The sequence below is a fragment of the Bubalus bubalis genome, chromosome X, assembly GCF_019923935.1.
Source record: "Bubalus bubalis isolate 160015118507 breed Murrah chromosome X, NDDB_SH_1, whole genome shotgun sequence".
Classification (NCBI taxonomy): Eukaryota; Metazoa; Chordata; class Mammalia; order Artiodactyla; family Bovidae; genus Bubalus; species Bubalus bubalis.
In genome coordinates this window covers 104634943-104661557 of record NC_059181.1, presented here as the reverse complement: position 1 = coordinate 104661557, position 26615 = coordinate 104634943, and the positions used below count along the sequence as shown (strand labels likewise).

The following is a 26615-nucleotide window of genomic DNA, read 5'->3' as shown; positions in this document are numbered from 1 at the left end:
TAGTGAGGATAGGCAGATGGTGGCTATGGGGCAGGGCTTTGAAGGTGTCCACCTGCTGCCACCTGCGTGGCTTGGAGACAGCCCCTTACCAGGGGCTGGTGGCACATTTAAGATGCCTGGGTCACGGCCAGGAATCTCCTGGGATTTGGCTTTCTGTTTACCTGGCCCTCCCACCTGGCACGCAACCTCCTGTAGCCTGGCCAAGGCCTGGCCTTCCCCTGGGACAGCATCTGTTCCTGGTATGATCTGGGACAAGGACAACCACGTCAGGCTCAGTTCTCGAGGCACTAGACACCCCCTGGCCTGCATGGATCGGAACCCAGGGAGGCAGAGAGGAGGCGGAGTCCCCAGGTGCCCTCCAGGTGCTCAGGCAGCAGAGGGGACTGGAGCAGAAGATCCCACAGCCTGTGGTCCGGGCCTGCACCTCCAGCCACCCTGTCAGCCCTCTTTGCCACAAAGCTTGAGTCATGCTCAGGAGAATGGAAGCAGAACTTTTATTCCTCTTGGCTAGGAGAGAGAACTAGCGGGCAGGTGTGCATGGCCCCCCCCTTCACCCCTTCCAGAACCAAAGAAGATAGGCAGGCTGCCTCTGCTCGCCTCTCTCCTTTGCCCACGTGGAGGCAGGTGAGCGCAGCACAGGGCAGGGTCAGGCTGCAGTGATGGGGTGGCCAGGGCTGGCCAGGGCTGGGGCAGGTGCTGCTTGGGTGGCGAGGGGCAGGCGCAGGGGCACTTCTCGTCCTAGGAGCTGGTGACTGGCAGGCGCACAGCACTCAGGGCACCAGGACTCGGTAGGGGCTGCCCGGGATGTGCTCGTCACCCCACTTGACCACCAGCGTGTACTCCCCCTTGTCCTTCAGCAGGTAGGACACGCTGTAGAGCCTGCTGCCCACGTGTTTCACCAGGATCTCTTCACAGGGCGTCCGGGGCCCATGCACGCCCACCAGCAGCATGTTGTTGCCTGGGAGTGGGGGCCGGGGCCTCACTGCCAGGCCCCAAGCCCCCTCCCATCAGTGGTGACTGCAGCGACCCGCTTTGTTCCTACCCTGGGTCCTCCCCTTCCCACCTTGCCTGTCTTGGGGTGACAGCCCTTCTTAAAAACAGCCAGCACCCCGTCCGCCCAGAACAACCAAAGAACCTGCAGTTTCTCCAGGGCCCTGGAGGGCAGAGGAGCTAGCAGGGGGGCCCAGAAGGCCCCCAAAGAGGCCTTCCCACCTGCTCTTTCCCAGGCACGGCCTCTCTGCTTTTCTCTCCAGCCTCCCATTTTTGGAAGGGCTGGGGCCCGCACACCCACCTGCTTTGCTGCAGTCCACCGTGAAGCTGCTCTTCTGGCCCATGTAGGCCTTGCTCAGCCCCACGCCTTTGGCCAGCACCTTGCTGGCATCAGCGGGACCCGGGCCTGGGGCACTGTGCTGGGGGATGGTGGCAGTCTTGGTCAGGGAGTCCACAAACACGGATGACGTCTCATGGAGGCTGTGGTTGCTGACAAGGCGGTGACCTGCAGGGCAGAGCAGTGGACAGCCAAGAGATAGCAGGAGTGCCCAGCAATGGGGTGTGTAGCAGCCATCTGGCACCAGGCTCACCTGTGACTCTGGCCTTGAAGGGGCTGCCTGCAATGTGGTAGGGGCCGCCGTACTTGATGGAGATGAGGTAGCTGCCAGGTGCCATGGGAGTATAGGTGACGCGGTAGCCCTCGGGGCACTCTTGGCAATCCATCTTCACCTTGGAAGGCCCGTCGATGGTGACTGAGAGGGCACCAGCGCCCGCATTGCTGGTGTTCACGATAAACTCAGCTGGGCTCCCTGAGGGCACAGGAAGGTAGGTACAGCTGGCCTGGCCCGTTGCCCCACCCCCACCCCCCAACAGAGTCTTATCACCTCCACATGCCACCTGTTGTTACCGAGAGCTTGGAGGAGGGAACCCTAGTTGTGTTCACACACCGGAAGCTGCCCACGCTGACCTACCTGTGATGCCGCCTTCCAAGCCAGCTCCATAAGCAGACACCAGGCCTGGGTCCCCTCCATGCCCAGGCTCCCCAACTCGGATCTTGAAGGGGCTCCCCGGGATGTGGGTGCCGTTGAACTTGACATCGATCAGGTAGATGCCATTCTCCCGTGGGATAAAGCGCACAGCGTACTTATCTGAGGAACAGAGAAGTAGGTGGTGGGCCTGGAGTCCCTCCTCCAAACTGAGCAAGTGGCATGTGCCCACCAGTGTGAGTCCAGCAGGTCTCAGGGCCCAGTTAGCTTCTTCTGGAAACTGTGCTGGGCACCTTAACCCTACTGCACAGAAATCTTGAAGCCCGAGGGATGAAGCTTTAGATGCCCAAGCTACTGATAGATGCCCAAGCTAGTTTTAATTGCTGCAGCATTTGGACTGAAGTCTTTTGTAAGCAAAACACCTGCCTCAATGCCTCCTTAGAAAGGCTACCCTGAATGCCACATCCACCACATGCTAACTGGGGCCCAGAGATAGGCAGGAACTTGCTCGAGGTCACACAGCCAGCAAGGGGCAAGGACTCAGCCGTGGACTAGTCAAATTGAGCAGCTCCTCCCACCCCCAAGCCTTTCCGTGAGTTCCAGGCCCTGGCAGGTCCAACTGCTAGACTTGGGGTCTCTCTTGTAAGAGATGGCAGGATCATGCCTCCAGAAGGCTTTGTCCTTTCTAGCAGCATGGCCACTGAGCCCAGTCCCCAAGGGCTTGGGTCCCAAGTAGGGGGCGGGAGGCCCAGGCCCTGTCTCGGCTGCTTGCAGATTGTGTCTTGCTTTACACTCTCAGCCTGCTTCCAGCCAGCAGGGCCGGCCGGGGAGGCCCACTGCTCCCAGCAGTGCCCGGGTGGATGGCTGGATGGCCAGGCAGAGCCTCACCTTGGTCGATCTCGGTGACATAGCACTCCTCCAGGGCTCCTGAGGGGCTGTGCACCTTGGCATCGATTGCCCCCTTGGCCCCATTCAGGCTGACTGCAAAAGAGGCTGGCTGGTTGACCTTTAGCCCTGACTCCTGGAAGCACAGCAGATGTGGTTAGGATAGCGGAGGCTGGGGGTGGTGGGCAAGGGGAGGCTGGGCCCCAGAAGCAGGAGGCCCAGGGGGAGGCACTTACCCATCTGGCGTCCAAGTGGGTTTAAAGAGGGAGAGCCAGTGCTTCTCGAGGGGCAGCAAGCTCCAGGCACACACCCCAAACCCCTAGCCCCACACACTCCAGGCACACAGCGGGCAGGCAGGAAGCGGGGTGGCCCCCGGCCTGCAAGCAGCACTCAGCAGCCCTGGCAGGCGGCTGTCCCTCTTTAAACCTCAGCCCTGGTGCTCAAGGGGCACAGGCTTCTGTTCAAAGCCTTTAGACCTGAGACACGAGAAAAACTCCACGCGGCCGTCAGGGGTACGTCCTGCCGACCCAGGCGTGGGCTGTTCCCGGCCAGAGCAGAAGCAGCCTGGCGCCCTGAGCTGGGCTGGCTGGGTCCCTGGACACAGGGGCTCTGGTCTGGCCGGGCGCAGGAGCCCCAGGCGGGCGGTTTCTCTCAGTGCCTCACCTGAAGACTAGAAACAGTAAGGCGGCGGGCGTCACCAGACGGAGAAGCCACAGGCACCACGAAAGGGCTATCGGGGATGTGCTCCTCGTTGAACTTGACTGACACCTCATAGTCACCTGGACGGGGAGCGAGAACAAGACGGCCATGCATGCCTTCCCCCGACAGCCCAAGAGGCCCTGGGACCTCAGGGTGTTGTGGGGGAGAAGGCGGGGCTGTCTGTGTAGACCCGGACGGGCACCCACCCCGAGGGGAAGCCTGCTGGCCCCAGCCAGACTGCAGTACCTGGCTCCTGGACCACGTAAGCCACGCCACAGGAGCCATCCTTGCGGTCCTCGAAGGAGATCTCGGCCTTGCTGGGGCCCTCGACAGCAATGGCCAGGCCCCCCGCGCCAGCTTCCCGGGTCCAAATGCTGAACTCGGCTGCAGGAAAGCAGAATGTGTCCTCATGAAGGGCTGTGCTCCCCCCCACCAGCAGGGGCTGCTGGAGACTTCCTCCCTCCCACTGCACCCCCAGCCGGGAGCAGCCAGAGCCCCAAAGGAAGCAGGCCTACCTGGCACTCCAGCTTCAGCCCTTTCCAGGCCAGGGCCCCCGGCACGGACCTTGTGGGCTCCCCCTTCCCCCAGGGGCCCCACGGTGAACTGGAAAGGGCTCCCGGGCACGTGCTGGCCCTTGTACTTGACGCTGACCGTGTGCATGCCCATCTCAGCTGGCACAAAGCGGATGCAGTAGGTATGGTTCTCCCCTTCCACGATCTCGGCCTCGTGGCTCTTGCCTGACGGGCTAGTCACCTGGGCTGTCATGTCCTGGATGCTAATTTCTGCAGGTGGGGGAACAGGCAGGTGAGCGGGAGACCCAGGCCACGCCTCTCTGTCCGGGGGCCCCGCAGGGCTGGTGCTTAGGCCTCCCTGGGACCCGCCCGGGCGGCCACGGCTCCCACCTGGGATCTTGAGGCTGAGGTCACAGTGACTGCCAACATTAGCCACCGATGGGGCCCGTCGCCTGCGCGTGATGCTCTCTTTCACGCGCCCCTCGCCTGTCACCTTCACGGAGAAGGGGCTGCCTGCAGGAAGAAGGCACAACCCACACCCCAGACAGGTTACCCTCTGCTGGGGGCCCTCGGGGTGTGGCACAGAGAGTTGCCCAGCAGTGGGGGAGGCACATGGGTGCTGTACCCACCAGGCACGTGCTGGTCAGCAAACTTGATGTTGATGATATAGTTGCCAGGCTCCGTGGGGCAGTAGGTGACCCTGCATGTGCCATCCTCCAGGTCCTCTGTGTTGATGTCTACTTTGCTGGGACCCTCGATGGACAGGCTGAGCCCCCCATAGCCTGTGGGCGAGACACCCCTGAGCCGGGGGGGCCAAGTATGATGGTCTGACCTCAGCTCCCAGGTCCCTACCACCTACCTGCATCACGTGTATCAATGATAAACTCTGCTGGCTCAAAGGTGTGGCCTTCGTGGAGGCCCCGGCCTGAGACCCGCACACGGCTGGCATCCCCGATCTCCGATTGGCTGATCACCACCGGAATGGGGCTGCTTGGCACGTGCTGCCCATTCTTCTTCACGTGCACCAGGTGTTCTCCTGTCTCCTTGGGCACGAATGAGATCCCTGGGCACAGGGCGGGGCTGTCAGCCAGGGAAAGATATACAACCCCCCCCACCTTCCCTCCCTCCCGGAAGGCCCTGCCGCCCAGCCTCTTACCCACGTGGCCGTTGCGCAGCCGCTTCAGCAGACAGGGTTCTTCCCGGCCCGAGGGGGGCACCACTGTGGCGGTCAGCAGGCTGAGGTCCGTCTCGGAGATGTTGATGGGGATGTCGGCGGCAGAGCCCACCTTCAGGTGGGACATGCGCATGGAGTCGTCACCTGGCAAGGGTCAGTCACTGTGTGTCCAGGCACTGGGAGGGAGACCGTCCCCCCGCCAGCTGCCTCCTTTGTCACCGCTGCAGGCCGTCCCCTACCTGTGACCCTGGCAGTGAAGGGGCTGCCCGGGATGTGCTGTTCGTTGTACTTGACCAGGATGCTGTAGTCACCAGGTAACACGGGCAGGTAGGAGACACTGCACGTCCCATCCTGGTTGTCGGTGCAGCTGATCTCTGCTTTGGAGGGGCCCTCAATGGCCAGGGACAAGCCCCCTGGAGAGAGTTGTGAGTGAGGGTACGAACTGTGCCTGGGAACACTGCGCCAACCGTGCAAGTGGAGGCCGGGGGTGGGGTGGGGAGCCCAGTTTGGGGAGCATCTCCCGTGTCCAGACCCCCCACCAGATGACAGCATCCCGCCCCAATCAGGCAGGTCAGGATGAGAGCTGCTGCTCACCTTCGCCCGCATCCTTGGTGTTGACGGTGAAGATAGCGGGCTTATTCACCACCCCATGGGTGAGGCCTGGCCCATAGGCTGTGACATGGCCACAGTTGACATAATCCACATAGAACTGTAGGGGGCTGCCTGCAGCAGGAAGAGGGACCACATGGACTGGGGCCTCCCGTCATCCCCAAGTCTGTCCCACAGCCCGCCCCCCGGGGAGGTGGTCCGGCATGCTGAGCGGACATACCTGGGATGTGCATGTTGTCATAGCGGATGTCCATCTCGTGCAGGCCGGCTTCACTGGGGGCGTAGCGCACAGTCACAGTGCCATCCTTGTTGTCGGTGATGGCGGGCTGTGCCACCTTGCCCGAGGGCATCCGCACCTCCCCTGCAGGGCAGGGGGGGCCTGGGTCAGGGCAGTCCATGGGCACCCTCCGGCCTCTGTGGCTCCCTAGCCCCTTCCCAGCTGCACTCACCAGTGACCTCGCCCTTCTTGATGGTGAAGGGGATGACAAGGTCGAAGGGCCTCAGGCTACTCACATCTAGCCCATTGACCCCCACCAGGGGCCTTTCTGGGGCCTGCGGGGGGTGGAGACACAGAAGGCCTGAGTGAGGAGCTGGAGGGAAAGGGAGTCCCGAGTGACAGGCTCCGGGGTCCCTCCTCGCAGATAGTGGAACAGGACCTCACGGGACACCCAGCCGGCCCATCCCCAAGTGTCCCCGAGGGCAGGGCGAGCTGGGAGGTGGCAGGGCAAGCCATACCCAGGTCTGCTGGCCCCCCTGGGCGTAGGTATATGGTGGTGCCAACTGCTGAGGCCGTAATGAGGGCTGTGCCGTGGGCTGGTCTCCAGCCAGAGCCTGCAGAGCAAGGCACAGAGCTCGAGGCTGTCCAAACCCGTGAGCCCCATGGGGGCGGTGAGCCAGGTCCCTGCCCAGACCCCACCCCAGCCCCGGACCCTCCTGACCGTCACTTGGAAGGGACTGTTGGGCACGTGTTCACCACCGAAGCGCACGCAGATGACGTATTTGCCAGGCTGGGGAGCCGTGTAGAAGATGTCAAAGGTGCCATCCTCATTCTCGACCACGTCCACGTCCACCTCAGAGCCATCGGGGGTGCACACAGTACAGGTGACCTTGCCTTTGCCCGCTGCCTTGGTGTCCACAGTGATCACAGTCTCCTCCCCGATCTGGATGGTGGGGCCGATGCCAGCACCTGGTGGGGCAGGGTGGGTCCCCAAAGGGGGGGCCGGGGCATGAGCTCGGTGCTCAGGCCGCGGCCATCCACGTGTCAGCCGCCCAGGCCTCTTACTGCCAACCACCAAGCACAGCCAGGCCTCCCGCCCCCCAAGCTGGGATGGTGAGTGATTTCTCAGAAGGCAGGAAAGGTTCCCCTGAACCACCTCAAGCCCAGGAGTCCTGTCTCGGGGGGTATCCCTGCCACATGGGAAAAGCCCAATGGGTGGCACCCAGGAGTCTGAGAAGAAGAAGGGCCTGGAAAGCCCCGAAGCCACTGCCGGGGCCTAAGCATTTGCTGCCATCTCCCCTGCCAACTTGGCCTCAGCCAGTGGTGCCCTGGACCATGCTGACTGACAGCTGAGCCCTGGGCTGCCTTCACCCCTGTGGCCATGCCCTGGCCCCCAGTGCTGTGTGCGGACGCGGTGAGGCGGAGTCCTGCTGCAGCGTGGGGCATGTGACACTTGTTCCCCACCCCTGGGGCCTGAAGGTGCAATTGGAGTTTCCTGACAACTGAGAAGGCTCGCTCGACCGGAGGCTTGCAGAGAAGGGGCAGCCGGGCACGGCCTGGTGCAGGCAGGGAGCCGGGAGCAGGGAAGCAGGGGGGTTAGCACCCAGGCAGTGCAGCGCAGCAGGGGGGGCCAGCACCCAGGGGGCAGGGGGGCAGGGGGCCCAAGCCAGAACCACGGCTGCAAGGCGGTGAGAGCAGAGGGGAGGGACAGTGACGTTATGATCTGGGCTCAGCCATGGAGGCTCGGGGGGCTGGGGACCGTGAGGCCTGGCAGCGAGTGCTTTCTGGAGCCCGGCCCCTGCCAGGGAAGCAGCTGGCAACACCGAACCCACCCCGGGGCCAAGTTCAAGGGGGTCCCCAGCCAGCCACTTGGCCGGCCCCTGAGCTGTCCTGTCCGCCGAGGGCGCCCACTTTGTGGGGCTCCAGAACTCTATGCCTGGACCCCCACCACCCACCCCACCCTGGGAGGCCTCACCTCGCACACAGCCACACCTGCTCTCCCTGGCTTGGAACCTGGACCCACCATCTAGCAAGTGGCCTGGGCCCAAACCTCAGTTGGCCCCAACTGCCTGCGCTCCCTGCCCAGCACCCAGCTCTTCAGCAGGTCCGGGCTGCTCCATCCTTGAAGCCCCCCACCCCTGCAATTTGGTTCTCCCCTCAAGCCCCACCCACCCACCAGCAGCCTAGCCCAAGCCAGCCTTGCAACTGATACCGAAGTGACTTCAGTTCCCCAACTGGGCTCTTTGCCTCCGCTGGCACATGGCGGCCAAGGTAAACCAAGACCGCTCTCTCAGCCCCAGTCTTGACCCTGCCCCTGATCCCCAAGGTCCTACCCTCTGGCCCAGGCACACAGGTCTGTCATCTCAGACCCTGAGGCCCCCTGGACAGAGTCACTGAACCCCTGCCACCCTCTAGCTTTCTCAAGGGCCGCCTCGGCCAAGGTCCAGGCCTCCAGCCTCCAGAGGCTCCCATGTGCTTGTGGCCTCTTGCTGGCATCCCTGGCTGGGGTGGGCCTCCCCTCCCAGGTCTGGTTGGGGACCATCTGAATAACGTCACTGCTGGGAGGGGCGGGGAGGGAGGGAGGCAGGAAGAGGGTGGGCCACCGAGTGCACATTGGCACTCTGAGGCTGGGCCGGGCCCCACCATGCTGGCCGCCCAAGCAGTCAATGCTGGTGCTATGGCACTACCAGCCAGCCCCACCCACTCATGCACTGGCACCTCCCCCGGCCCGGGACGCGGAGGCCCCTGGGAGGTGGGGACAGGGGTCTGTGGATCCGGCTGGGGCTGGGGACTCCCGCTGCTTGGGGGAGACCCTGGACTTAGAAGAAGGAAGTGAAAAGAGACCGGGCCTGCTGCCCGCCCCCGAGACTGCCCCGGGGCGCCAAGATCCCCAGACCCCAGAGCCCCCAGGGGGGTGCCTCTAGGGATGCACCTCGCCCCAAAGCTCACAGCTGCAACCCGACTTCTCAGGTGGAAAAACAGAGGCCCAGAGAGGGGGAGGGCCGGAGCACTCATGCCCAGCTCCAGAGGCCTCCCTGGGCCCTAACCCTCCAGTTCCTCCCCTCTGTCCCTGCCAAGAGCTGCAGCTGGAACTGTCCTGGGAATCAGCCGGAAGAGGAAAGGAAGCTGCCCTCTGGGCAGAAGGGGCATTGGGAGTGGCCCCAGCAAGCAGCTTACCTAGCCCGTGACCTCCGATTGACACTGAGGTGAGAGGGCAGAGAGCAAGGAGAAAGGTCAGGTGAGTCACTCAAGGGGGCGGCCCCCACTCCCACACGCCGCCCCAAGCAGCGAGCCCTTGCACACAGGCACACCCAAGCCCCGTGCTGAGCACCGTGGCTGCTGGCACGCTGGGCTCACCTGTGACGGTGCACTTGCTGGCATCCCCCGTGGGCACAGCGCGGACACGGTATGGGGAGAAGGGGATCTCGTCACCACCATACTTGATGAGGATAGTGTAGCGGCCTGTCACGTCTGGAACATAGGCCACTGTGTATGTGCCGTCGTGGTTGTCTTGGATGTGTGTCTTCTTGGGCTTGCCCTCCGGGTCCTGTGTAGCAGAGCACAGAGAAGAACAGTTGGTCCAAGCTCACCCTGGCCCGGGATTCCCTCAGACCCTCTCAGAGGACCAAGTGTCAAGCACTGCTGCGGCAGGGTCAGCCACCATGGCCCAAAATGGCTGCCTGCATCCACCACTGTCCTTTACTTACTTCCCCACAGGCAAGGTCCAAAAGGGAAGCCCCCGATGACAGGCACAGCCAGGAAACTTGGCACCTATCCTGCTTTATCCCCACAAACACTTCTCAGCCCCAGTCCTCTACCCCAGGACCAGCCCCAGCAGTAGGACAAGCTCCTCTGAAAGATCCCAGAGTCCCAGCCTTATACCTGGCCCTGGAGAATGTTACAGGCAAAATAGTTGAGGCACTAAGGGCTTTGGTGACATCAGACGTGAGCAAGTATGTGTGTGGGGGAAGCCTGGGTCTGTGACCACCATCCTAGAGGCGGGGGCCAGGCTCCCAGGTGAGACCAGAGACCCAGACTGGCTCATCTGCCCCAGGCAGTGGACCTTAGGCCGGGTCCCTCCCCTCCCCACCTGCCATGGACCCAGAGCTGCAAAACAGCAGGGCCAGGTGGCCCCCACGTGGCCCACTCACCGTGATCTGGACAGCCAGCAGGCCCTCCCCAGCGTCCTTGGCATCAATGGTGAACTCCACAGGCAGGCTGGCAGGCACACCCGTGGTGTTGAGCCCTGGGCCGCTGGCCTTGACCTTGCTGGCGTCATGTGTAGGCAGCACCTTAACCTTGAAGGGGCTGTCGGGCCAGGATGTTGTGGGTGGTTAGGATGGCTCTTGGTGCCCAGGCCAGGGCCCCCTCCCCTAAGACAGAGGGTCCTGCTCCTTACCTGCGGGGTACCTCTTCATCTCCATACAGCACTGAGATGCTGTAGGGCCCCTCACGGCTGGGCACATAGTTCACAGTCTGGGTGCCATCGGCATTGTCCACCACGTCCACCGGCTCCACCAGGCCTGACCCCAGTCCCAGAGACAGAGTCTCAGCTGGTGCTCTGGGTTCCTAGGCCCACTACACTAAAAAGCCGGATCTGAGCCATGTATACTCAGCTCCCACCCCAGGCCTAGCCCTGCCCATCCCCAGGAACAGCCCTGAGCCTCTGTGACATGAGACACTAATCTGGGTACCACCTGGGCCCTTGCCCTCTCTCCTTCCCACCTCTGCTCAGTGGTCTATGTCCTTTTGGTCCCCTTCACCAGGTCACTGGCTCTGGTGTCACCTGCTGCTCCTCTGTCAACTGCCTGCCCACCTGCGTCCCACCCCAAGGTGTGCGAGACCCCCTCCCTCAGGGGACCAGGCCCTCCTGACCTGACCCCCACACCCCAAACACACTCACCTTTGGGCCCCTGCACTTTGACCTGCAGTGGGGCCATGCCAGCCTTGCTCGTGTCCACCTGGAAGGACTGAGGTAGGTTGGCACGGACCATGCCCGGGCTCAGGCCAGGCCCAGAGCATTTGACCTTGGACGCATCTGTCACATCATGCACAGGGACCTTGAAAGGACTGCCTGTGGGGGCCGAGAGGTGGCATTTCTGAGACAGGCTGGAGGGCAGGCAGGTGGCCCCAGCCAGGCCCCAGCTGACCCGATTCCTCACCTGGCACTTGGTGGCCGCCGTAAGTGACGTTAAGGCTGTAGGTGCCGGCCTCATAGGGGACATACTCAACCGAGCAGCTGCCATCCTTGTTGTCCATGCAGGACATCTTGGCCTCGGAGGGGCCCTCAACAGCCAAGCCCAGGCCCCCTGTGCCAGCTCCCCTAGTCCAAACAGACAGCTCGTTATCCCGTGACTTCTAATGCCCACCATGGCCCCTGCTTGTGGGGCTCTCGCCCACCTGGTCTCCACAGTGAACTTGTTGGGCTTGTTGGTGGTGCCGCTTTGGATGCCTGGCCCATGGACACGCACTCGGGAGGGGTCGCAGCCTTCAGTCACTGGCACCTGGAAGGGGCTGCTGGGCACAGGACTGCCGTCGTAGGTCACGTCCACAGAGTGGAGTCCTGCAGGAGGGTGGGCTGACTTAGAAGGGGCCCAGACTGCCCTGCCCCTTCACCCCCCACAGTCCCTCTGGCGCCCCGACACGCACCCTCCTCATATGGCGTGTACTCCACTTTGTATGTGCCGTCACCACAGTCCTGCACATAGGTCTCAGTCAGGTTGCCCGAGGGGTTGGCCACACGAGCCTTGACGTGGGGCCCTCCAGTCTGCGTCAGAGCCCGGGCATCCACGCTGAACTCGGTGGTGGCTTCTCGGAAGACACCTGTGGGGAGGGGACATGAAGAGGAAGACGGGGACTCCAGACACCCCAGTTCCCCCACCCATGTCCCACGGCAGAGCCTCGCACCTTGACCCTCAATCCCGGGCCCGTAGCACTGGATGCCCGAGGTATCCACTGCGGGCTCCACCTGCAGCTTGCTTGGGAAGTTGGGCACAGGCTGGCCACCGTACTTGATGGTGACGGTGTAGGCTCCAGGGCACAGGGGGATGTAGGTGATGGTGTGCGTGCCGTCACCGTGGTCCTGGATGTGCACCTCGGCCGGCAGCCCTGCCTCGGAGCGGATCTCGATGGTTAGCTCCGCACTGCCCGCACTCGAGCAGTCAACGTGGAACTGGCCAGCCTCCCCAGCCGTGGCCCGCTCCAGCCCGGGGCCTGAGCACTTGACCTTGGACGGGTCGAAGCAGGGAACCACGTGGGCCTTGAATGGGGAGCCGGGGATGTGGGTGTCGGCGAAGAGGATGTTGATGTTGTAGTCCCCAGGCTCAGTGGGCACATAGGACACAGAGCACGTGCCATCCCCGTTGTCCAGGCATTCGAGCTGAGCTTCACAGGGGCCTTCGACCGTCAGGCCCAGGCCGCCTGTGCCGGCACCCTTTGTGTCGATCGTGAAGCGGGCAGGAGACCCTGCACTGCCCCCCTGCAGCCCTGGCCCGAAGGCTTTCACCTAGGGGAGGAGGGGCGGGTCAGGAGCCCAAGCTGCACCAGCTCTCTGACCCTTGACCCTCAGACCCCAGCCTGACTCCATCTGTCTCTCTTCTTGTTCTGGCTTCCCTCCCCTACCAGGCAGGCACAGGCCCGAGCAGGGCCCTCGCTCAGAAGGACCAAGAGGAGGAGTAAGGTCCAAAGCAGACATGGGCTGTGGCCCCGGCACCCCCCTTACCTTGCTAGGCTTGGTGGGCGGCACAGCTTCCAGGGAAAAGGGGCTGCCGGGCACAGGTACGCCATCATAGGTCACCTCAACCTCGTAGGGCCCCTCTTCACGGGGCACAAAACGCACCACGCTGTTGTCAGCCCCGAGGCCTGGCTCCACCTTGCAGGGAACCGCTGCCCCTGAAGGGCCCACGATCTTCGACAACACTTTGCCCTGGCCACCAGCGCCCTTGGACTTGACTGTGAACTCCTGGTCTTTGCCAACATCCATCTCTGTTGAAGCCATGGGGGGAAGACAGGACTGTGAGGCCACTCAGACAGCCTGGGCATCGCCAGTGGCTGTGCCAGGGCCCCAGCAACTTACTTTCTCCCAGGCCGGACACCTTAATCTTGCTGAGGTCCAGGCTTGGAGACACCCCCACCGAGAAGGGGCTTTTGGGAATAGCATCACCTCCGTAAGTGACATTGATGCCCACTGGGCCCTGGGAGGGGTACAGAAGACAGGGTCAGAGGTCATGGCTGAGCTCCCCTGGCCCGTGCCTTCCCAACTCGGGCATGGGGGTTGGGTGGTTAGAGACACTGCACCCACCAACTGCTGTGCCCACTCTGTCCCAGGTGAGAAACCAGAGTGGGCACAAAGTCTCTTGGAGCCAGCCACCCAGCCCACCATGTGAAGGGGCCCGCAGGCTCAGCACGTGTACGGACAGGTATGGCCACAGGGGGTCAAGGGAGCTGGCTACCTGCTGCACAGGCGTGTACTTGACGGTATAGGTGTTGTCATGATGGTCAATGATGTCCACGTCACGCACTGCATCCCCTTTGGCCAGCCCCGAGAACTGGACATCCAGCTTGCCTTTGCCGGCAGCCTTGGTGTTGACCGTGAAGTGGGTGGGTTTGCCAAGCTCGACCCCTAAGGAGACACAGCAACCATCTAGGGGCTCCTGCATGCGCACACACATACCCCGTTCGGGGCCCCGACCTCCCCACGGCGGGGGCCATCCTCACCGGTGCGACTGAGGCCGGGACCTTCTGCCTTAACCTTGCTGGCATCATGGGAAGGCTCCACTTTGACCCGGATGGGGCTGGTGGGCGTAGCCTGCAAGGGGTAGGAGGAGAAGGGCTGAGAGGCAAGCAGCAACCCAACACTCAGCCATCTTTGGGGGCCAGGAGCAGCAGCACCTACCTGGTCAGCAAAGAGCACCATGATGGTGTAGCTGCCAGCCCCGCGGGGGGTGTACTTGACCGTGAAGGTGTCGTTGTCGTTGCGGATGATGTCGAAGTCGATGTCGGCCTCGGCAGGGCCCACCACACCCGGGGCACACTTGATGCCGATGCTGACATCACCTGCAATGGAGGAGGGCATGGGGCTGGGGACCTCACAGGGACACCGCACCCACCGGCCACCCACTCCTGAGGTAGGGCATTACCCTGGCCAGCCTCCGTGCAGTCCACAGTGAAGTAGGTGGGCTCATGAGCCTTGAGTCCTGTCTTTGCCACTCCTGGGCCGTATACCTTGACCTTGTTCGGGTGGCTGCCGGCACCCACATTCACCTGCAGGGCACAGGGGCAAGTGCAGGGTCACAACCAGCCCAGAGGACAGGCAGGGGCTTTCTGATCCACTGCCGGCGGGCACGCAGAGTGGTGCCACCACCCTTGGAAATCATTTGGTGGCCCCTCAAACACAAGCAGATTTCCCTGGTGGCTCAGACGGTAAAGTGTCTGCCTACAATGCTGGAGACCCGGGATCGATCCCTGGGTCGGGAAGATCTCTGAAGAAGGAAATGGCAACCCACTCCAGTATTATTGCCTGGAAAATCCCATGGACAGAGGAACCTGGTGGGCTACAGTCTGTGGGGTTGCAAAGAGTCGGGACACGACTGAGTGACTTTCCTTTCCTTTTCCAAACACAAGCAACCATATGATGCTGCAATTCCATTTTTTGGTATCTATCCACCCAGAGACATGAGATCACTCGTCCCATCTAACACCCATTCTGGACCATTCATAGCACAGCTCCTGCCAACCAAAAGGTGAAAAAACTCCCAAATGTCCATCAACAAATGACTGGAAACAGAAAACGTGGTCTATCCACACGATGGTGTATCATCCAGCCATTGAAAGGCAAGAAGCAATGACTCACGGTATACAGGCCACAGGGGATATGAGTCCCTCCCCACCCAGCCAGAAAGCAGAGAGAGGAGAGGCTGCTTAGGCCAGGGCAGGGGGCCTTTGGAGGGTTGCCAACTTTCATTAGGGGTTGGTGAAAATGGCCTCATCTTCCATCGTGGTGATGGCTGCACAACTCAGAACTCACCCAAAACCACCAAGTTGGATACTGGAAAGGGGTCGACTGTATGGCGTGCAAGTTTCGTCAAACAGAGCTGTATCAAATGAAGCAGGGGCCCCAGAGAAGTGGGCTAAAGGCTCACCCGGAAGGGGCTGTTGGGGATGCTGACACCTCCCCAGGACACCATGGCTGTGTGCTTCACCGGCTTCCGGGGCACATAGGAGCAGCTGTAAGTGCCATTGCCATTGTCCTTGACCGTTGCCTCCACTGGGCAGCCCTCATTGTCCTGCAAAGTGGGCAGGAGCAAGAGGCCTCCTGGTCAGTGCCCAGGTGTGGGCACCTGCCCAGCCCACTCCTGGGACGGGGGAGCACCTCACCTGGACTTGGACCTTGAGAGGAGCCTTCCCGCCGTGCTTGGCATCCACTGTGAACTCCGCTGGCTTGTTCACGGCCACGCCGGTCTTCTCCAATCCAGGCCCACGTGCCTTCACCTGATGGGAGGCCACCCAGTTCTCAGGGCACAGAGTGCCGGCCCCCTTATGCCCCCCCACCCAGTGGCACATGCTCTTTACCCTGTCTGGATGGAAATCCTGGGGCGCGTCGCGGATGTCAGCCATGAAGGGGCTGAGACGGATGTCCTCACTGTTGCACAGCACGTGCACCGCGTACTCACCAGCCTCCTGTGGCCAGTAGCGCACATCGCAGGAGCCATCGCCCTTGTCGTCACACTCGATCTTAGCCTGCGATGGGCCCTCCACCGAGAAGCCTGACAACAGCCGCCAGCTCATGAGGGCCCTGGAGCCCTGGGAGGGTGGCCCTCGCTAGCCTCTGCCCCCGGGGTACCCCCATTGTAGCCACCTACTCACCCAGGGTGCCCACGTCGTCGCCAATGGCCTCCACGACAAAGTCTGCAGACTTGCCGACAACACCGCCCTCCAGCCCAGGGCCCCATGCCCGCACCTTCTGATTGCCACACTCGGTGCCCACTTTCACCTCGAAGGGACTGCAAGGAGAGAGCCACCCAGGGAGTGCTGAAGGGCCCATCCTGGAGGGATGAGCCTAAGCCCTGCAGGGCAGGAGGCATGCCACCTCTAAAGCGCTCATCCAGGGCCTCACCTGCGCCCGATATTTTGGCCACCCCACGTGATCGTGACAGTGTATGTGCCGGGGATCATGGGGTAATACTCGAAACCATAGACACCATCGCCCAGGTCCTTCTGCTTCACACGCTCTTCACCCTCTGTCAGAGACAAGGGGAGGCCTCAGGCCTGCTGAGCAGTGGCCAGGGGCTGGCATCACCCTACCCCAGCCACAAGCCAACTTACTGGGGCCCTTTACGGTGACCTTCAGCTCTCCGCTGCCCGCCCCCTTTGTGTACACTTTGAAGTCGGCCGTCTCCTTCACTCGCACACCCTTGGGCTGGAGACCCCGGCCGACAGCGCGGCAGGCACCTGGGTTACAAGCTGTGAGCAGAGGACTGGTTGAGCTGCTGGGAGCTAGTGCAGAGCGACCCCCTCCCTTGTCTCCCACCGGACTGGGCCGGTGGGCTGCCCGGGATGGTGAAGGCCATGTAAGAAAGAACCGGAAGAGACCGTGACCCAAGGACCTGGGGCCCAGGCCCGGACATGGTAGGCCTCCTTCCCTGTGCTCCATCCACACCAGCTCCCCCCGCAGACCCCACACCCAGCCCACCCACCCCCAACCCCCGAGGAAGACAGATCCAAGTACCGTTGACCCTGTGGGCAGAGCAGAGAGCAGCAGGTTTCTAGACAGCTGGAGCGAGCTCTTCCGAAGGTGAAAGCGTGGAGAGAGAGAGAGAGGGAGAAGGCGAGAGGAGGAGGAGGAGGCCCCAACAGTGGAAGCACAGACATCCCGAGAGCCAGGGCAGGGCTGCAGCAGCACTTGCCCGGCTGCCCCCCTCCAAGACCGCCCGGCTGGAGCTGTGCCCTATGGAAGGCAGCTGGGGCTGGCCTACCTTGACCCACAGTGACTGTGTAGGGGCTGCGAGGGATGGGCACCCCGGCGAAAGTGACGTGCACCATGTGGACGCCCTCCACACTGGGCTGGTAGCTGCAGCGATACGTGCTGTCGCCCCGGGCCTCCAGCTGAGGCTCCACGGTACCCTTCTGGCCTGCTGGGTCCTGGATCACCACCTCCACCTCACCCATGCCCGCACCTGCTGGGAAGCAGCGGCTCAGCTTCCAGCCTCTCGTCCTCCCATGGGCCCGCTGGCCTCAGCACCCTCCACTCACCCGCCGTGAAGATCTCAAAGTAGGTGGTCTTGTTGGCAATGTTGCCGCTGGGCTCCAGGCCAGGGCCCTGGGCAGTCACTTTGCTGGCGTCTCCCTGGGACTTGTCCACGTATACCTCGAAGGGGCTCTTGGCAATGTGCTGGCCGGCAAAGAGCACGGTGACCTGTTGCCAGGAGGGGCAGGCCGTGAGGCCAGGGTTGGGGTCCCCCCGGCCACAGCTTTTGCTCCCAGCCTCCCCTCAGGCTGAGGGCTCACCTTGTGAGTCCCCGTCACCTCGGGGACATACCAGACAGAGAAGGTACGGTTCTTGTCGTTATTGGCGGTCACCTTGGCCTAGGGTGGGAAGGAGCCCGTGAATCTTCGTTCAGAGCAGCCCCCGGCACACGGAGGCCTGGTAATGCGAGGGCCTACCTGCAGGCTGCCTTACCTCCTCCTGGTGCCCAGCCGGGTCCTCCACGTATACCAGCACCTCTCCCTGCCCGGCGCTTCTGGTCTCCACAGTGAACTCTGCCCTCTTCTTTACCATGTTGCCTGTAGGCTCAATGCCTGCTCGGGAAGTGTGAGGAAGCCACGGGTTAGCCTCAGGGCCACCCCCTCACCTGCACGGGCTCAGCACCCCTCCCTATTCCCTTCTGAACTGGTGCTCTTGTGGGACAGGCCTGGACCTGTTTTCTAGAACGCTCGCTCAAGCGTGCCGGGGCTCAGGCTCCCGTCAGATAACCTGGCTGGGTCTCAAGTTCACTTACAGCAAAGCAGATGGGTCCTTACTCCCTAAACACACTCTGCCTTGGGTGGGTGTGACGTGGGGAACGTCCAGCCAGTGGCTGCTTTTGATCAGCCCTGACCCACTCCTGTCTGACTTGCGGAGAGCAGTCAATAACCCTGCGGCCACGTGATGGAAGACTCCCAAGGAGCTGACATTTCCCAGAGGACGCGGCCCCACGGGGAGAAGGTGACCTCGCAGGAGCACTCCTGCCTGGCTCCCTCACCTGGCCCGTAGGCTCGGGCTTTCTTCGGGTTGAGTTTGGGCCGCAGGGGAGCCCCTGGTTTCAGCTTGGCCTTGGGGAACTGGGACAGGTAGGTCATGACGGAGTGCTCATCCACGTTGGGGTCCACAATCTCCTCGGGGGTGATCACCTTCACAGACAGAGGGAGGAGTCAGTGGGCCTCCAAGCCTGGGGCTCCTGGGACACTCCACCTCTCCCCATGGGGACTTCGGCCCCCAAGCAGACCCCGCTGGCCAGAGTAGGGGGGCATACCTGAGGGATGCCCAGCCAGTCATCAGCTTGTTGCATGGCTTCCCGTGCATTGTTCACGGGCTTGCTGGCATCCCAGGAATCCCAGTCGGGGCACAGGCCTGCAGATGGAGGAAAGTCGTCTGTCTAGGGACCACGGGACCTCGCCAGAGGCCGTCCCCTTCACCCTCAACACCCGACACCCCTCACCCGGGGCACAGCTGTCGACCAGGGCGCCCAGGGCTCTGCCACTCTGCCAGTCACGGCTGAAGTTGGTGATGGGCAGCTGTGGCAGCTTGTTCTGGATCCAGCCCAGCAGCCTCTGCTTGGGTGTCTGCTTCTTGGCCTCCTCGTCCTCCTCCTCATCCCACATGGGCATGGAGATGGAGTAGTGCAGGATCAGGGTCCAGATGAGGCCCAGGATCAACTTGAGGTTCCCGTCCACGATGGCCTTACTGTCTGCAAGGGCAACGAGTGGCAGCGCTGGGTGGGCACGGCCAACCCAGTGGGGGGGCCTGGGCACAGGCACAGACACATGCGCACACACGGCTTCAGGGGTGGGGTGCGGAAGCACACACACGGAACAGCAGGCCACTCCCAGGCACTGGCGAGTGTGGGAGACAGCAAGCCCGAGGGAGGAGGAGGCCTCCGTGAGGCAGGGTGGGGTGCGGGTGCCTGTGGGACCATCAAGGAGGTTCAGGGGTAAAACCCTTCCAGACGCGCAGTGCCAATACAGCACAATCGGGGGGTTGCCAGAAGCCCTGAGGCCATGGGGGCCCAGAGAACAGACAGGCGACAGACCCAGGCTGTCGATCGGGGCCCCATGGGGCCCCGATCCCCAAAGATGGTTCCAGAGAGAGAGAGAGTGGGTGAGCGCTTTGCAGCCACCCAGGCCCCTCTCCAGAGGTCTCCAAGGAAGGGGCAGGGGAAACAGCTGGGCCTTGATGCCAGGGCCCCTGGGCGGGTGCTGGGGAAGAGGAAGGCAAGCGGGTGTTGGGTTGGGAAATACAACTGCTGGCCCAGGGTGGGGGCGTGAATGGCTGAGGCTGGGGAAGTTGGGCAAGGACCCTTTGGGTGGAGGGTGTGAACCCCCGCCTGCCCCCACTTCCTTCGTACTCACCCCTCCCCTGACAGAGCCAGGCTGGGGGTTGGGCCATCGGCCTGGTGCAGGGGAGGGGCTGAACGCTGGCCCCAAGGAACCAGTGGTCTGGCCCTGACTCACTGGGGCCCAGCAGGGATGGCCTGCCAGCCGGGATGCCCAGCAGGACACATTCCAGGGGCCCCCTCACCCAGCCTGGGGGGGGGCGGGGGGGGGGGCCCGCCAGCCTGGGTTGGGTGCCCAGGGCCCCTCGCTTGGTGGGGGGTTGTGGGTGGGGTCCCAGAGTCCCGCTGTCTCAGCAGTAGGCTCAGCCACTGCCCGCCCTCCTCATCACTTAACAGGCCGCTGGGCTGCAGGCGGGTGGCCACCAAGCTCACCACAGGGGAAGTGGTTAGGGCAAGCACCCTGCACCCCATCACCATGGCAACCCCTCAGGGCCCCACCCAAGGCCCTTCTGGGCGTCAGTCTCAAGCTCTTGGGGACTGGGGCTTAGGGCTGGGCCTGAGAACACAGGAGGGCCGCTTATCTTTGGAATCCCTGCTGATGGGTTCCACTCACCCCCTCCCCAATAATCAGGAGAAAATGCTTGTCCAGCAAGTCAACTGGGGGGTGGGGACCAGGCAGCCTCTGAACCCAGCAGGCTGCACCTCGAAGACCAGCTCAACACCACTCAGCAGAGTGGCCTCCCAGTTCTCAAGGGGGGGCTCATCCCAGTCCTACACCACTGCCTCACACTATTGCCAAGCGGCAGGACAGGGGGTCTCAGGCTAGGGATGACTGGAAGGCTCGGAGAAGACCAAGTATACGGGAGCACTTGCGCTTTCCCACCAGGTTCCCATCCCCAGAACCCTGAGCCTGGCACCAGAGCCTCGGGAGGCCTGAGGTCCACCCAGACCCATGAGGGGACACACAAGGCCAAGCTCACCGGTCCTCCCGGGGCTGGGCCCTCCCCCTGGTCCATAGGAGGTTGGCCCAGGCCGTCCCATCCAACTCACAAAAGAGGGCGGGAAGGACTGGGCTAAGAGTTGAGAGACTGACTGGTTGGATGGCCCCGCCCCATCCCACCCCCTTTCCCCAGCCCCGGGCCAGCCTACCCCCTCCTTCCCCTAATCACTGCTGCTTTCCAACATTTTTTTGCCTTATATGGCAAAGCTCTGGGAACTAGGCCTGCTCCAGCCAGCTCACAAGAGGAGGAGAAGAAGGGCGGGGGGGTGGGGGTGGGGGTGGGGTGGAGGAGGAGACCCCCCCCCAGACAACTGGGGTGTGGCTCGCCTCCCCACATCCGGTTGCCCCCCCACCCAAGGCTCAAAGATGACTCAGCTTGGCTAGACTGAGTATGGGACTGGGGGGTGGGCCTCGGCCTGGACTTGCATTCCAGAAAAAGAGGTGGGGCCCTTGAGACCTGCTCAGAGTGATTGGGGGCACCTGAGTCTTGGTCCCTCACTTTCTCAGGCTCAACGTGGACCAGGCCAGAGCTACAGGGGCTGCTGGAAGTTCTCTTTGAATGCTGAAGAAAATAAAGCTGGTGCCCCTTCGCTCCGTGTCTCACATCGCCGCCCCGCCCCCCCGCCCCGGGGCAAAGTCACCAGTTCTGGTGCCAATCCCTGTGTGGCTCCCATCTTGAGAGGTGCCTGGGAATGATGCGGTAGGCCTGGTCAGTGCCAGCCTCACCAGCCCAGTGACACGGACACTGGGCTGGCAGTGAGCCCAGCACATGTTGGAGTACCTCCCAGCGAACTCCTGTATTCTAGATGCAGAAAAGCAAGTCCTACATAGAAGCAAGAGTTTGGCCCACAATCAACAGTAACTGGGTGTCTAAGCGACTACAAGTCAGCACCCAAACCTATCTCAGGTGCTGTTTGGCTAGCTGTGGTCCTTTCTAGGCCCCGAGTTCCCAAAAGGAGATCTAAACTTGGAGCAATCTTCAGTTGAGGGGTCCTAGACAATGGGACCCACAAGCTCCAAGCCTCTGTTTAGGAACCACAATGGTGTTCGGAGGCCCAAGAGCCGTCTCCCAACTGCTATAGGAGGTGGAGAGTCCTGGCCTCCCCCTCGTTAGAAATGGGGCACTGGGCGTACGGCCAGAGCTTGGCTAGTGCCCGCCGCACCGCCTTCCCACTCCCCCCGACCCCGTCCCGGCCCTCTCCCACCACGGGCGCAGCGGCAGGGGCGCGGCCTGTGGAGGATGTGAGCTCAGCCTGGGCGTGGGCCAGCCGGGGACCGGCGGGCGGGGCGCGTAGCGGTCCGCACGCACCGCTGGGTTGCGAGCCTTTGTTCTCGAGGCCCGCACGCAGCTGGGTGGCCCCAGGGGCAGCGCCGCAGCTTAAGGGGATGTCTGCAAGGGGTCGGCTCAGGGAAGAAGAGAGGACGCGCGGAAACCCCCACCCTCGCCCCGCCAGCGCCACCGGGCGGCCCGTGCCCTCACCGATGGACACGAGCTTGATGCTCTCGCGGTCCAGGAACTCGAGCGCCACCGACACGTTCTCAAGCTGCATCTGGCGGAAGGTGGGCCTCTGGTTGTGCTTGCGGTGCATCTTCTTCTGACTGAGCACCTCGAGCAGCGCGATAAGCCGCAGCCCGTCGCTCAGGTCCGTCTGCAGGTTGGCTATGCGCTTGCTCACGCACTTGAGGTGCTCGTTGCACCAGCGCGTGAACGTGTTCTGCTGGATCTTCTTCCACGGCGCATCCTCCGCCAGGTCCTTCTCGGTGGCCGGCATCTCGGCGTCTCGTATGTCGGCGCCGATACCCAGAACCGCGCCCGCAGCGGTCTGGCCCGCCCGAGTGTGGGAGCTACTCATTTTGAGGCGCGAGGAGCCGATGGGCGGTGCTGCAGCCTAGACGAGGGGACGGCCCTTTAATTAAAGTCGCAGGCACCTCAGCGAGCGCAGGGCGAGGCAGACAGCTGAGGTTGCGCTGCGGTGAGAGCGAGCCCTTTAAATGCTGATGGAGGAGGGGCCAGGAGGCGGGGCCGCGGCGGGGTGGAGCTTTGGGGCCGCACCCGCCCCGCCCCTCCCCACCCGTTGGAATGCCCCCCTGAGTCCCCCCGCCCCGGCTCTTTGACCCGACCCCCAGGCTCCGGGAAGGGTCGTAGGGCCCCGGAGCAGGCGAGGCTGCGAGGAAATGCTGAGGTCTCCCTCCCGCGCTGTAGGAAACGCTGCAGCGATGAAAGGCTGAACAACGTCTAGAGCGGGGGACCGCTTGGCCTGCAGCGGGCACACCATACAAGGGACTTTCCTTCCCCAAGGCCCCTGCGGGGGGTGGCTCGCCCTCCGTGAGTCACGTGGACTCCGCTCGGTCCCCGCCGCCCCCTCTCCCCCAACCTCCGACGCTCGGGGGTCCCTGGCCGCGCCCCAGCCGGCCGCCTCGCCGGCAGCCAAGAGAAAGGGCCCGATCCGAAGGGGCGAGCCCTTGGAGAGCGCGGGTCCGGACTAGGCTCTGCTGCCCGCGCCGGGCGCGCGTGCGCCACGCCAGGGAAGCCCGTAGCCACCCAACCCTAAGCTGCCTCCCAGACCCCCAGACCCCCTGCCCCAGCACGCCTTCCCGCTCTGCAGGATCCTGGCCTGCGCTCGCCGGTTCCCACCGCCTCCCTCCCTCCCCACTGCACCCCAGAGGAAATGGGGCACTGGGCCAGGAGGCCACCAGCGCTCCAGGAGCCAGCAGCCTTGGAAGGGGCCCGGGCATGCCAATGGGCACTGGCACGGGGCGCCCTGTGATGCGATGCATGCAGAGATGGCGGGTGCCTGCCTCACCCACAGGCAGTCCACCAGAGGCGCGAGGGGCTTCCCCTCCATGGCTGGGATGGCCCCTGAGCCCAGCGTGACCCAGAAGGCTGCCAGAGGGACCTGCCCCGGGCTTCCGATAATGTGCTCTGAGCACCTGGGTCTCAGTGGGCTTCAGGGTCGTGGGAGTGCAGAGGGAGCCTCCCGGACAGGGGGGCCAGGGGACTGAGGGGGGCAAACCATGAAAGGCAGCCGGGGCCTGCCATAGAGCCAGGACTGGGCACTGGGGACCTATTCGCTCAAAATACATTTTCTTGTAGATAACTGGAGACTATGGGAGTGGGGGTCACTGTGGGGATACTAAGACCAGCAAAGGCACAGAGGCAAGAGGCCTGTCGGGGACAGTCACTGCCACCCTCTTCAGTCTGGAGAAGCCAGCCTACTGGTGGCTTCGTCCCCAGAGTGAACTCACTTCCCTCGGTCCTGTGTACTTTCCCTCTGCAGGATGTTCCCTTCTTCACATCTTTTTTTTTTCCAGAAAGGCATGTCTCTGTCCCTCCTGCTTGGTACTTAGATCAAGCTTCCGACGACTAGCAGTACCTAAGTTCTCTGCTAAAGACCAGTGGGAAAGGAGCCCCTAGGTCAGCATGCCCAAATAAGGCCGACTCTCACAGCCCTGGGGACTGTTTCACCCACAGTAGGGCTGCAGTCAGCACCTGGCCTCCAGCATGCTCTCTTTGGGGCTGCCTGGCACCCCACACTGGTTTTTGCTCACCAGTGACATTTTTCAGTCTAAAGGCCTGACCACTTTAGACACACCTGCGCAAAACTCCACACCACAGTGTCTGGGGACTGGGATGGAGGTGGGAGGGACAGTGGTAGAGGGGGACCCGTGCAGACTCCTCCCTAGCAGGCCCCATCCAAGCAGAGATGAGAGCCATCCTTCTGATCCCCCTGCCCCCCTGAAGAGCCAGTCCCCCAAGGAGAGAATCATACTGAGAATTCATTGTCACTCGACAAGTGCCATCCAGTTGGGTTATCTGTGTTCATTTCTTAATCTGCAGAGAGCAGGGAAACTGAGTCAGCGTCAGTAACTAGCAGCCAACTCCAGCAGAAAGGGGGACAGAAGCCTTGGCTGCCAGCCTTAGGCTTCTTCCCTATTTGGGGGGTGATAAGAGATGGGGCTGTAACGAGTTCTTGTCCCCAGGGGACATAGTATCACCACCAGGTGGCGCCCCATCCCAAAGCCCCCAGATCGGGCAGTCCCTGGAAGCCGAAATACAGCTCTTTCATATTTTCCCTTATTTGGAGTCGATTTCTTGGATGTTGTTAGACACACCCCGCCTCCCACCCCCACTCCTGCCCTCAGACCCCAAGCCAGGCCCTCCCACGGCTGGTGAAAGAGAGGCACAGGGTGGCAGGAGAGGCTGCCCAAGCCCAGGTGTGGCAGGCAGGCTGACAGCGCTCCAGTGCTGAATTCCCACCTTGACTGCACTGCTAGGAGCCCATGCAGGTGGGTCTCCCAGAGGCCGTCACCTACTCCTCCTGGCCCAGGAATCGGGGTGGGGGGGGGCTGGCCTTCACATCCTACCTGGTAGTGAACATCCAGCTCAGAGCCAACCTGGGACAGGGCCCAGCCTCGAATCTAGCCTGGCCAACCCCGTGTGCCCTTGCCCCAGTGGAGCGCAGCGGCCCGGAAGCCAGCCCCGCACCCCTACCCAAAGCAGCCACTGCCCAGAGCACTGATGTCAGGGAGGAACCGATGGTCGACCTCCCTCCTGGGGGCATATTGGCTGCAGTGTCTTTCCAGGTGGCCTCTCGCCCTGACCCCACACAACGTCCTGCTCTCAGAGCCCTGCCTTCCCGGACAGTCATGCAGTGACCTGTCCCCCGGTTCACCCTCCCAGGGCGCCCCCGTGGCTGTTGGGCTCTCACACTGCGGGGCCAGACCCGGATTCCCCAGGAAACCAGGGAAGGCGGCTGCAACACCACACCCCGGCTTGCACCTGGCCCCGGGCACCACCCCCCACCAACGCCGTGAGCTGCCCGCCAACCTCTCCGCTGGGTGCCCGCCGCAGACGCCTCACCTGCTCTCCCTGCGGGCGGCCGGCGGCCGCGGGGTGGCGCCTGGCCGGTCTTCGAGCCCGCGCTGGGCGCCTCGGGGCTCTGCTGGCGTCCGCTGCGCGCCGGGCGCCTCCACGCGAATGGGCCGCTGCCGCCCGCCTTCTTGTTGGCCGCACCCCCGCCCCGCACCCGGCCCGACCCGGCCCGGCGAGAAAGCCTTAATTGGTAAAAATCACCCAGGAGCGGGGCGGGGGGGGGGGGGGGACCCGCGGGGGCGCGCCGTGAGCTCAGGCGCCCGGGCAGCCGGCGACGCCCCCCCACCCCCGTTGAGATGAGCTCACCCTCTGCCGACGGGGAGGGGCGGCCCGGAGGGTCTGCAGAGCCCACGTCTCAGCCCAGCAGCAAAGGCCACCTCCTCCAGGGAGCTGCCCAGTCTTGCACTGCCTCCCCACCTTTACCCCAAGCCTGAGGCTGATCGGGCAAGTTGGAGTCTACCTTGGAGTGGGAAGTGCAACAGGCCCTAGCAGGTATGCACTGAGCGCCTCCCACCTGAAAGTCTGCACGGGGGCAGGGACCTGAGCCCCAAGACAAGCCAACCAACGTCCCGGGCTGGCATGGGTTTGGCCCCTGCCCAGTGCCAGGCCTGGCCTGGAAGCAAGCAACAGAAACGGACTGAATTCTCAGCAGAACGGTTAGCTGCAGTCCTGAGGGCTGGGCATGGACGGTGGGGTGCAGCCGAGGAGCCAAGTGTCTGGGGAACTAGGTGGGCACAGCCACACCCTGGCACTGCCAGGCTCCTTCTTCCTCTTCTGCGTGCCCATTTCCTGGTATTAACAGCTTCATATTCAGCTCAAATGTCACTTCCTCGGGGAAAGCCACACAAAGCAGTGTCTTCTCACTGTGACCACAACCCTCAAGAAGAACTGCATCTTACATCCTGAGCCAATACTTGCAGGCACACACGCAGATCGACACAAATGGCTGAAATAAACGTTCCACCAAGTGAGACTGTCCCTTACCACCTGAAAAGCACTCTGATCTTTCTTCTTTTCTTCTACTTCATTAAAGGAGAAATAGCAAAGAAGGGAGCTGCTGCTACTGCTAAGTCGCTTCAGTCGTGTCCGACTCTGTGCGACCCATAGACGGCAGCCCACCAGGCTCCACCGTCCCTGGGAT

General features: G+C 62.9%; 1 protein-coding gene across 4 annotated transcripts; it reads right to left on the bottom strand.

Moving 5' to 3' along the window:
• Positions 1–471: 471 nt before the first annotated feature.
• FLNA (filamin A) lies at positions 472–25612 on the bottom strand. Of its 4 annotated transcripts, none has more exons than XM_044937322.2 (48): positions 25463–25612; positions 22082–22490; positions 18768–19016; positions 18582–18679; positions 18312–18459; positions 17750–17868; positions 17578–17655; positions 17323–17485; positions 17046–17246; positions 16396–16533; positions 16187–16310; positions 15937–16073; positions 15643–15836; positions 15448–15561; positions 15213–15356; positions 14211–14334; positions 13967–14127; positions 13789–13879; positions 13524–13693; positions 13148–13265; positions 12794–13056; positions 11980–12577; positions 11722–11895; positions 11473–11635; positions 11235–11395; positions 10976–11146; positions 10472–10595; positions 10224–10380; positions 9430–9619; positions 9250–9273; positions 6794–7041; positions 6591–6686; positions 6305–6407; positions 6076–6216; positions 5841–5996; positions 5486–5659; positions 5229–5390; positions 4932–5135; positions 4702–4854; positions 4463–4585; positions 4076–4342; positions 3807–3944; positions 3525–3640; positions 2865–2997; positions 1962–2138; positions 1581–1799; positions 1292–1495; positions 472–958 (listed from the first exon to the last, which is right to left on the bottom strand). In XM_044937322.2, the coding sequence occupies exons 2-48, from the start codon at positions 22452–22454 to the stop codon at positions 771–773; spliced, it is 7971 nt and encodes a 2656-aa protein (XP_044793257.1). In that variant the 5' UTR covers positions 22455–22490; positions 25463–25612; the 3' UTR covers positions 472–770. The 4 variants fall into 4 exon arrangements, with proteins under 4 accessions (XP_044793257.1, XP_025131936.1, XP_044793258.1 ...); XM_025276151.3 differs by having other exon boundaries at positions 5841–5969; XM_044937323.2 differs by lacking the exon at positions 9250–9273.
• Positions 25613–26615: the final 1003 nt, after the last annotated feature.

Coding starts and splice junctions, on each gene's coding strand:
- FLNA (XM_044937322.2), bottom strand. CDS start 22,454: ATGAGTAGCTCCCACACTCGGGCGGGCCAGACCGCTGCGGGCGCGGTT. Junction 17,656..17,749: donor CGGCTGGGCACCAGGAGGAG/GTAAGGCAGCCT, acceptor TTCCCACCCTAG/GCCAAGGTGACCGCCAATAA. Junction 15,357..15,447: donor CTCTCAAGGTCCAAGTCCAG/GTGAGGTGCTCC, acceptor CCCACTTTGCAG/GACAATGAGGGCTGCCCAGT.